This window comes from Orycteropus afer, unplaced genomic scaffold (assembly GCF_000298275.1).
Source record: "Orycteropus afer afer isolate SDZICR_OR568_19922 unplaced genomic scaffold, OryAfe1.0 scaffold00062, whole genome shotgun sequence".
Taxonomy (NCBI): domain Eukaryota; kingdom Metazoa; phylum Chordata; class Mammalia; order Tubulidentata; family Orycteropodidae; genus Orycteropus; species Orycteropus afer.
Genome location: NW_006921649.1, coordinates 10,392,437 through 10,404,108, shown reverse-complemented (window position 1 = coordinate 10,404,108; position 11,672 = coordinate 10,392,437). Strand labels below are relative to the sequence as shown.

General features: G+C 42.6%; 1 protein-coding gene across 1 annotated transcript in view; it reads right to left on the bottom strand.

The window, feature by feature from the left end:
- The window catches only part of RANBP17 (RAN binding protein 17), a 533,584-nt gene extending 529,654 nt beyond the window's left edge, over positions 1–3,930 (bottom strand). Inside the window, exon 1 of the mRNA XM_007939761.2 lies at positions 3,913–3,930. Coding sequence (XP_007937952.1) covers positions 3,913–3,930 — 18 coding nt within the window. The remainder of the gene's footprint in view (positions 1–3,912) is intronic.
- Positions 3,931–11,672: the final 7,742 nt, after the last annotated feature.

Sequence of the window (11,672 nt, the reverse complement as noted above, 5' to 3'; positions counted from 1 at the left end):
AAAACCAAAGATTCATGGAAACAATTAGTCCAAGCGATTGGTACACCATGCGATCCTCAGCCTATATGACTATGAGACCAGAAGAACTAGATGGTACCCGGCTACCACCGTCAACCACTTGGAGGTGGATCTATATAGGAGATCCTGGGAGAACAATGTGGAACAAAATTCAAAATCATTTGGGAGGAAAAAAAAAAGGGACCAGGTTTGCTGGTCTGATAGAGCCTGATGGAACCACTAAGACTATGGCCCCTAGCTGACCTTCAGGTCTGGAATTGAACCCCTTCCTGTAGCTTCCAGCCAAACAAAAGATGGGCATATGAGGTGAACATTTACACTAGGTAGACAGACTCCTTGGAGAGAACAATCACGGGAGAATAGAAGGGCTGTGTATGCACAGGGAGCCAGCTCAGGGGGCAGGAGTGCATGGATGGATGGACACAGGAAACAGTAACTATGGGGAGGAAGTGTTACATTGTGGTAAATTGCAAAATTGCAGTCAATGTCATGAGACAAAGTGTATGTGAACTGCTGTATGGAAAGTGAATTTTCTCTGTAAACTTTCACCCAAAGCACAATTAAAAAAAAAAAAAAAAGATTTATAACCTTAGAAACCTAATAAGGGTCACTATTCGTCAGAATCAACTCAATGGCAGTGGGTTTGGATTTTGTTTTTTTACATAGATTCTAGGCCTCACAGTTTGGCTAACTCTGGATACATTCTTAATTTGTCATTAAGTTATTTTCTGTAAAGACTCAGATTTAACATCTCCACATGATTTTCATAGGCAGTAGAGCAATACAACAATACTTTCTAACTGTGGGCTCCTATCAGATAATGCAGATCTACTCCCTTAGAGACAGGGTACCCTAACTCACAGCTTCCTAACCAGAATTCATGTACGTTGAATGGGTTATAGGTTTAGAATATTGATTCCCTTGCCCTACTGGCAGTAAGATATGGGTGGGGACAGGGGGAAACTACATGGAAGGGCACTGGCTATAACCAGCTTCGTCCTTTGGGCCTCACGATTATGGTTTTTTAAGTATGCTATTATGTGAAAAAGATTGTAAAGCAGTACCCTAACTTCATCCTGCAGAAATCAGCCATTTTACTAATCACTTGATAGCGTACTTTCTGACTACTTATCCTGTTGGGTAAGGAGCTGTGGTAGCATAATACCTATGGCATGTGACTGGTAACCAGAAGGTTAGTGGTTCAAATCCACCAGCCACTCCATGGAAGCAAGACTGGGCTATCTACTTCAGTAAAGATTTACCACCTTGGAAATTCAATGGAGGTCGCTAAGAGTGGGAATCGACTTGATGGCAGTGGGTTTGGTTTTTTGGTTATCTTTTTAAGATGGTGACATTAAGATATGGGTAGTGGAAAGAATACAGAACTTAAGAGTTATTGGGCCTACTCTAATTCTATAACCTTGGACAAGCCCTGGTTGTTCTGAGACTCAGTATCATCAGGAATAAAATCTCTAAATGCATACCTCTCAAATTAGTTGTAGGATTCAACATCTGCAACGAGCATATGAAAACTCAAAATGCTAGGTATTGGTTATCACTACTAACAAATACTCCTTGAGTTAACTGTTTTAACTATATGATCCCATATGCTTAAAGAATTCAAACTAAGAAATTTCCATGTTTTTTACTAGCCCCAAAAACTGTTTGATCTTTTATATGCCCAACTCCATTTTTAGGCTGATTTGTATCAGTCCACAGCTACAGTAGAGTACATTTCTGGGAAACCAAGATGGAATGGTAGTTTTCATATCAACAGCTTATTTTTCCAACCCTGTATAAGTATGAAGTCCTCCAGGATTTGGTGATTTATTATGTATCCATCATCTTTCCAAGTCTGAAGTAGCTTCAAAGTTCCACTACACTTGTTAATTTACTCTCAATATTTACACCTAACTATGAATATATTATTACATTATTTACTAATTACACAGTCTTCCCTGTGAGATACTTCCCAGGGGGCATATTTACTACACCAAACCAAACGCACTATTGATGGAGTCTACTCTGACTCAGCGATCTTATAGGACAGAAGAGAAGTGCCTCACAGGGTTTCTAAGGTTGTAAATCTTTGCAGAAACAGACTGCCAGATCCTTCTCCAACAGAAAGGCTGGTTAGGAGTCGAGTACCTTTAACCACTGCACCACCAGGACTCCTTATATTTACTAAAATGGTAATAAATACATTATTTTGACTTGGGGGCCCTCAGAAACAGCAAGGCATCAAAAGGTAAATGTGTGAGCTTGCTATCTCCTGGCTTATAACATCCTGGAGCTGTCACTTAGCTAATGAGAGTGATTGGTTGGAAAGAAAAGACCCTTTGGAAGATCGATAAATAAGTCAGCGTAATCACAAGGGGTCTAAAGAAATCTCCAAGGGACTGTGACACTTAGATACACTGTCACCATACTATGAAATTGCTCTCACCTCACTAAATACATCTCCCTGCTTTTTCTCTTTTACATAAACCTATACTCCAACCAAAACTTAAGTGCCACAATCCTTTGCCTTGGCTCACACTGCCCTCCTGCCTTTGTATCCTTCTTTTCCTGTTCACCTGTCCAACACCCACAATTTTTTCAAGACCCCCTAGACTGCAAGTTCCCTGACTGTTGTTGTTATGTGCCGTCGAGTCAGCCCCGACTCATAGCGACCCCTCCTTGGGTTTCCGAGGCAGTATCACTACGGAAGTAGGATTGCCCAACCTTCCTTCCGAGGAGTGGCTGGTGGGTTTGAACCGCCAGCCTTCTGGTTAGCAGTCAAGTGCTTTAGCCACTATGCTACCAGAGCTCCCTGACTGTAGAGATCAGATATTTTGCTTAGACTGTATCTTCAGCGCCAAGCATAGTAGGTACTCAACAAACAATAAGCATCCCCTTGTCTGAGCAGCATAGCAACTCTGCCTCCTTCCCAACACACATACACACACATACACACACACACGACTATGCTCCATTTCTGTGCTCCCATGATACGCTGTGCTTAATTCTTTCATAACAGTTTGCACATGCATTGAAATGATCTGTGAGCTCTATGAGAGCATGGATAGTAAGATGTTGTGATCCTTTACCCCCAGAAGTTTGTAGAGTGCTTGAGACACAGCCGAGGCTCAGAAGATGTTTGTTACATGAATAACTGAACGAATATGCCAGCGCGCAGCCCTATAAAACACTGGCCTTTCTCCTCATGCCCGCGGACCATTCTTATCTCTGCGATCTTCTTGCGCGTGCCCTGCCTCAGCCTCCTCCTCCAATGAGGCGGCTGTGGAGTCCTCCTTCGCAACTCCAGACAAAAAACAGCCTTTGCCTCCTCTAGCCAATTAAAGTCCAACTGCTGCCACGGCTCCTTTGGTGGACCCCAGGCCCCTCTCGAGCTTCACTTCAACTGAGTTAAGGCTGACGACAGACCCGCGGTCGGCGACACGGCGGGAAAGTGGGAAGACTGTAAGGCTGGCCCACCGCGCCTGGTGCCTGCTCGAAGAGCGCAAAAGCTGCCAGCTCTGGATACCACCTGCCCAGGAGCAGCCAAAGGCGCCGTTCCCGCCCGTTCTGCGGCGCCGGGGAGGGCGGACTCCCGCCCAGCCGGTCCTTAGCATCGCCACTCTCGGGAAGGGCGAGCTCCAAGCCCGACCCTTGCTCCCTCTACCCGACGCCCCCTGGCTCGGGCCCCCGCGGCCCGAAACAGAGGTTTGCAGCACAAGCCGGTGCCCCGAGGTCCCCAGCCGGGGGTGAGGACATCGGTTGCTGTTCCGGGGCGTCGCCCCCGCGACCCTGTGGCCTCTGCCACGGTCCTTGGCCCTCAGTCCTCGGACCCCAGCGTCTTGCCGGGTTCCCACAGAGCGACGGAGCGGGGGCCGCGGCGCACAGCGCACTGACCTGGAAGTGCAGCGCCATCTTCCCGGGAGGCGGCGCCGGCCGACCAGCCCCAAGAGCTGGAGGGGAGGGAGTGGAGGCGGGCGCCGCCGAAACCCCAGCCGCCCGCGGGGTCCCTGCGCCGCTTGCTCTTCGCCTCAGAAGCGCGCGGCCTTCGAGTTCCACGCTCCGGACAGGGCGGAGCGACTGTGGCGACGCACGCGGGTGGGTCGAGAGGGGCGGGTCCTTCGGAGGCATAAGAATCTCAACCGCCCCCTGCACTTAAGTTTAAACTGCTACTTTAGAGGGTCGTGACCTCTGACCCCTGCCCTTTGACTCACCACTACAACCTAACCGTCGACTATGACCCTTGACTCCTAAATCTTCCACACACTTGACTTTCAACCTCAACAACACAACTATGGCCCCTGAATCCTGATTTCCTGGTGGCGCGATAGTTAAGCCATTGACAGCAAATAGGGCAGGAAGTTAGATCCCAGGAATCGCACTGTTGGAGAAAGATGTGGCAGTCTGCTTCCGTGAAGTTTTACAGCCTTGTAATCCTATGGGACAGTTCTACTTTGTCCTACAAAGTCTCTGTGAGTCAAAATCCACTGGGAAGCAGTAGGTTTGGCTTGTTGATTTAGCACCCACTTGACATCCGCATAGTACGAACCTTAAGTGCTTGGCTGCTAACCTAAAGGTTGGTGGTTGGAATCCACCTAGAGGTTCCTTGGAAGAATTGGAGCACATTTCTGCCCTGACACACATGAGGTCGCATGAGTCGGAATTGACTGAAAGGCAACTGATGGTGGTGAGCATCCATTATCCCGTCAACCACAAACTTTGACTCCCATAAACCAACAGCTTTCTGAGACCCCAGACTCCCAGAGCCCAATTTCCTTTTTTATTTAACTTTAAATTTTATTTTAGCTAAAATTAAATAAAGTTTTTAGATGGCATTAAGTTGTAGAATTCTAGGTCATCTCTTCTTTCTCTATATTTCATTGAATATGAACTTATATTTTCCACCAAATGATTCCATTCCAAAGAGAATTTGAGCCAAAGTGGGTCTGATGATCTTCTGATCATCTTCTGAGGATCTTCATTTCTATTTAAAGGTCAACACTTCCATGTAGGGTTGTTGTCATGTAACCTGAAAATTTTCCTTTAATACTTCCTGTAGTCTGCTATTGACAATTTCAGCTTTTTTAATATGAAAAGTTGTTTGTTTTTTTTAACCTTCAGTTTTAAAAGATGGGAGCTCTGGTGGTGTCGTGCCTGAGGCATTTGACTGCTAACCAGAGGGCTGGCAATTCAAACCCACCAGTCACTCCTCCTCCTTCTGCAGATGGCCTCTGAAACCCAAGGAGGGGTCGCTATGAGTCAGACCCTACTCAACTGCAGTGAGTTTGTTTTCTTGGTTGGTTTTAAAAGATAGTTTTGCTGGGAATAGAATTATATATTGTGTTTTTAAGTCTTTTTGGCATTATAAAGATGTTCTGTTGTTTTCTGGTTTCTGTTGAGAAGGCAGCTCTCAGTCTGATTTTTCCTCCTTTTACCTTAAAATGTACCCCCACACACACTTGTTCCACCTCTAACTATTTTTAAATTTGTCTTTTTGGCAGACAGCAATTTGAGTTAGATGTAACTAAGTGTCATTTTCCTTGTAATTATCCTGCTTTGAATTCATAAAACTTCCTTTATATGAAATATGATATTTTTCATCAGTTTTTGAAAATTCTTGACCAGTGTTTATTTAAATATTACTTATTTTCCCTTCTTTCTCTCCTTGTCTTCTGGAGATCCACTTATATATATTTTAGATCTTTTTGCTATGTACCATATGTCTCTTACTCTATTTTCTATAATTTGGGGGCTTTAGTTTTTTGGTTTTTTTTTTTTTCGTTTTGTGCTTTAATGTAGATAGTTTCTACTGATCTGTTGTCCATTCAGTAGAAAGTCTGTTCTGTTGTGTCTAAGCTGTTATATGACCCATCTGTTGGATTTTTAATTTTAGTTAAAATATTTCTTTTGATTCTTACCCCCTCCCATTTAAAAAGAAAAAAAGATTCCATGTATTTTGATTCTCTAGTGCTTCTATAACAGAAATACCACAAGTGATGTCTTTAACAAACAGCAATTTATTCTCCCACAGTTGAGGAGACTCAAAGTCCAAATTCAGAGTGTTGGCTTTAGGGGCTAAGTGAAGGCCCCTTCACTTTGGGCTTCAGCTTTGTCTCTTATTCCAGGCCCACTAGCACTGGAGGCTGCTACTAATTCTAGCAGCTGCAGGTTGCTGAGGCTGACAAACCCAATAATTGACAGGTAAAATGGCACAATCCCAAGATTGTCAGAAAACACAACAGACCACTGGCTCAAGTCCAGGAACTACAGATGAAGACTTAGCCAAATGCAGGATCCAAATGTGCCAAAAAGCTAGAGATCTTCCTCAAAGCCTCTCTTTATATACTGGAAGCAGGCCACACCCCTAAGGAAACTACTTACCTCTCACAGCAGATTCCACCATGGAAATGATTACAATCTCATAATGGGGAATAACTACATCCAGCTGCCCAGCCAAGTTGACACACAACCTGAACTACCACACCATAAATAAATAAATAAAGCCTCACTGCCTTCAAGTCAGTTCTGACTCATAGCAACCCCTCCTTGGGTTTCAGAGGCTATACTACGAAAGTAGATTGCCCAGTTTTCCTTCTGAGGAGTGGCTGGTGGGTTTTGAACCACCAGCCTTCTGGTTAGCAGTCAAATGCTTTATGCACTACACCACCATGGCTCTGGTGAAATTTTTACTCTTTCCTCGATTTTCTTTAACATTTTAATCATAATATTTAAACTCCTTATCTGATTACTCCAATATCTGAATCGTCTGTGGGGCTATCCTGGTCATTTGGGCCTGTTTTTTTAGCATGGCTCATAATTTTTTACTGAACATTAGATAATGTGGAAGAAATATTGCAAAGGCTCTGGATGATATTCTCTTTCTCTAAGGAGTGTTGAGTTTTCTTATTGTAATAAGCAGATAGAATATAAATCACTTAACCTTCTGGAGTCTTGGATTTGGCTTTTTAATGCTGATTTATTTCGGTTTTTCTCTTACTCTTAGGTCATGGTACTTACTAGACCTTACAACTAAAATATTAGAATGTTTACAAAAACCCCTCCATGTTGGCAGGGCTTGAACTCCTATCTCTCTCTGATCCTTAGTTCTGCAGCTGGTAAAATCTCTATTCAACTCTTTAGGTACTGCTGTTCTGCTGGATTTCTTGAAGTTTCTCTCTGTGCATGTGCATCTAAGGAATTTGCTGGTACTTTGAGGAAAATTTATACACAGATTTTTGGGCTCATATCTCTGTAGTTGCCTCCTCTCTAGAATTTTGTCCCTCAAGTCCAAGCTTCTTTCATTACTAAGCTCTGACCTCTGCTTTTATCCTATTGGTGCTGATGTTTTCTTTAGCTATTACCCCTTATTGCCAATTAGAAAATGCTCTCAGGGAAAAAGCTTGAGGTAAATTGGATTTCACTTCTTGTACTTTCATTCTCTCAAAGTTGGCTACTCAAGTTCTCATGTTCTGCCTCCATTAGTTGTCCTATAGATAGACAGATGATAGAGAGAAGAAAGAAAGATAATAGATAGTGAGCATGTTCTGGTAACACAAATGTTTAAGCACTCAGCTGGTAACTGAAAGGTTGTCAGTTCAAATCCATGCAGCAGTTCTGTGGGAGAAAGCCCTGACAATCAATATATATATCCACCACTCATCTGTCAGTTTCTCATACTGTGGTGGCTTGCATGTTGCTGTGAGGCTGGAGGCTATGCCACTGTTATTTCAAATACCAGCAGGGTCACCCATGGTGGAAAGGTTTCAGTGGAGCTTCCAGACTAAGACATACTTGGAAGAAAGAAGGGGCCATCCATTTCTCAAATACTTGACCAGTGAAAACCTTATAAATAGCAGTGAAACTATCTGATATATTACTGGAAAATGTTATGAATAGCCTTATAATATTGTCCAATATAGTGCAGAAGATGAGCTCCTTGGGTTGGAAGGCTCTCAGAATACAACTGGGGAAGAGCTGCCTCCTCAGAGTAGAGCCAGCCTTAATGATGTGAATAGAGTAAAGCTTTTGGGAACTCCATTTGCTGATGTGGCATGACTCAAAATGAGAAGAAACAGCTGCAAACATCCATTAATAATCGGAACATGGAATGTACAAAGAAGTATGAATGTAGAAAAATTGGAAGTTGTCAAAAATGAAATGGAACACATACAGATAGATACCCTAGGAATTAGTGATCTGATATGGACTGGTTTTGGCCATTTTGAATCAGACAACCATATGATCTACTGTGCCAGGAATGATAAATTGAAGAAGAATGGTGTGACATTCATTGTCACAAAGTATGTTTCAAGATCGATCCTGAAGTACAATGCTGTCAGTGATAAGATAATATCCATATGCCTACAAGGAAGCCCAGTGATTACTAGGAGCTCTGGTGGCACAGTGGATAAGGGACTTGACTGCTAACCAGAAGGTTAGCGGTTCAAACCCACCAGCTGCTCCATAGAAGGAAGACTGGACAATCTACTTCAGTAAAGATTTATAGTGTCAGAAACCCAATGGGAGTTGTTAATACTACTATTATTCAAACTTTAATAATACTACTATTATTCAAACTACACAACAACCACCAAAGCCAAAGATGAGGAAATTGAAGGTTTTTGCCAATTTCTGCAGTCTAAAATTGACTGAACATGCAACCAAGATGTGTGGATTATGATTGATGATTAGAATGCAAAAGTTGGAAACAAAGAAGTTTCCACCAGCAGTTAGAAAATATGGCCTTGGTGATAGAAATAACATTGGAGAGCATATGATAGAATTTTGCAAAACCAACAACTTATGCATTACAAATACCTTTTATCAACAACATGTTGTTGTTAGGTGCTGTCGAGTCATTTCCGACTCATAGCGACCCCATGCACAGCAGAACAAAACACTGCCTGATCCCGCACCAGCTCCATGATCCCTGCTATACTTGAGCCCATCATCGCAGCTACTGTGTCAATCCATCTCGTTGAAGGCCTTCCCCTCTTTTGTCAACCCTCTACCTTACCAAGCATGACATCTCTCCAGGGAATGGTCCCTTCTAACAACATGACCAAAATAGGTGAGACAAAGTCTGGCCATTCTTGCTTCCAAGGAGCATTTCAGGTGCACTTCCTCCAGGACAGATCTGTTAGTTCTTTTAGCAGTCCATGGTACTTTCAGCATTCTTTGCCAGCACCACAACTCAAAAGCATCAACTCTTCTTCGGTCTTCCTTATTCATTGTCCAGCTCTCACATGCATACGAGGCGACTGGAAATATCATGGCTTGTGTCAGGCACACCTTAGTCCTCAAGGAGACATCCTTGCTCCTCAGCACTTGAAACAGTTCCTTCGCGGTTGATCTTCCCAGGGCTACACGTCGTCTAATGTCCTGACTGCTGCTTCCATTGGTATCAATTGTAGAACCAAACAACGTGAACTCTTTGACAACCTCAATCTCCTCTCCATTTATTGTGATGCTGCTCATTGATCCAGTTGTGAGGATTTTTGTTTTCTTTATATTGAGACATAATCCATATCAACAACATAAATGGCAGTTATACACATGGACTTTGCCAGATAGAGTACACAGGAATCAGATCAACTACATCTGTGGAACGAGGTGATGGACAACCTCAATGTCTTCAGCCAAAACAGGGCCAGGAGCTGATTGTGAAACCAACCATCAACGGCTCATATATGAGTTCAAGTTGAAGCTGAAGATAATTAAAACAAGTCTGTAAGAGCCAAACTATGACCTTGACTATATCTCTTCTGAATTTAGAGACCATCTAAAGAATAGATATCATGCATTGAACACCAATGACTAACAACCAGAGGACTTGTGGGATGTCATCCAGAACATCATGAAGAAAGCAAAAGGTCATTAAAAACACAGGAAGAAAAGACCAAAATGGATGTCAGAAGAGACTCTGACACTTGCCCTTGAACAGAGAATAGCTAAAGCAAATGGAAGAAATGACAAGATAAAAGAGCTGAAGAGAAGATTCCAAAGAGCAGCTCAGGAAGACAAAGTCAGTTATTATAATGAAATGGGAAAAGACCTAGAGTTAGAAAACCAAAAGGGAAAAACACACTCAGCATTTCTCAAGCTGAGAGAACTGAGGGAAAAATGTAATCCTTGAGTTGCAGTGTTGAAAGATTCTGTGAGCAAAATATTGACATCAAAAGAAGATGGAAGGAATACACAGAGTTGCTGTCCCAAAAGGAATTGGTTGATGTTCATCCATTTCAGGAGGTGGAATATGATCAAGGACCAATGCTACTGAAGGAAGAAGTCAAAGCTGCGCTGAAGTAATTGGCAAAGAACAAGGCTCTAGGAATTGACAGAATACCCATTGGGATGTTTCAACAAATGGGTGATGTGCTGGAGACATTCACTTAGCTATGCCAAGAGATTTGGAAGACAGCTACCTGGCCAACTGACTGGAAGAGATCCATATTTGTACCCATTCCAAAGAAAGGTGATCCCACAGAATGTGGAAATTATCAAACAATGTCATCCATATCACACACAAGTAAAATCTTGCTGAAGATAATTCAAAATGGTTGCAGCAATATATTGATAGAGAACTTCCAAAACTGCAAGCTGGATTCAGAAGAGGATGTAGAATGAGGGATATCATTGCTGGTGTCAGATGGATCTTGGTTAAAAGCTAAGAATACCAGAAAGATGTTTACTTGTGTTTTATTGACTATGCAAAGGCATTTGATTGTATGGATCATAACAAATTATGGCTAACATTGAGAAGAATGGGAATTCCAGAACACTTAATTGTGCTCATGAGGAACCTGTACGTAGACCACAAGGCTGTTGTTCGAACAAAACAAGGGGATATTGAATGGTTTAAAATCAGGAAGAGAGTGGGTCAGGGTTGTATCCTTTCAAACCTTACTTAATTGAGCTGTGTGCTGAGCAAATAATCCAAGAAGCTGGACTATATGAAGAAGAGTGTAGTAACATCACAATTGAAGGACGACTTATTAACAACCTGTGATATGCAGACGACACAACTTTGCTTAGTGAAAGTGAGGATGACTTGAAGCACTTACGGATGAAGATTAAAAACTACAGTCTGCAGTGTGGATTACATTACAACACAAAGAAAACAAAAATCCCCACAACTGGACCAATAAGCAGCATCAGGATAAATGGAGGAAAGATTGAAGTTGTCAAAGATTTCTTACTCCTTGGTTCCACAATGAACATCAATGAAAGCAGCTGTCATGAAATCAAACACCAAACACTAGGCTATACAGATAAACACATAAACACCTGAGATGATCAGATGGGGGTCAGTGAACAGAGGTATACTCTAGACCAAGGATAGATTCAGCTGACGCTAATCTTGTACAGACATCAGTGATACAAAATACCTGCAGTCCTTACAGAAACAATAGAAGACAGACACAGAGTAATCCCTCACATACAACCAGACACTATGGGAGAGAGATTCAATAGAGCTACTACCTCCGGACCATAGTACTGGGGGACACTAGACTCAATTGGCACAACAAAATACATAAAAGCATTGATCTACATCCTACATTGGTGAGTAGTGACTGGGGTCTTAAAAGCTTTCAAGCAGCCATCTAAGATGCAGCTAATGGTCTCCTAGCATCGGAAGTGAAGAAGAACGCAAAAAA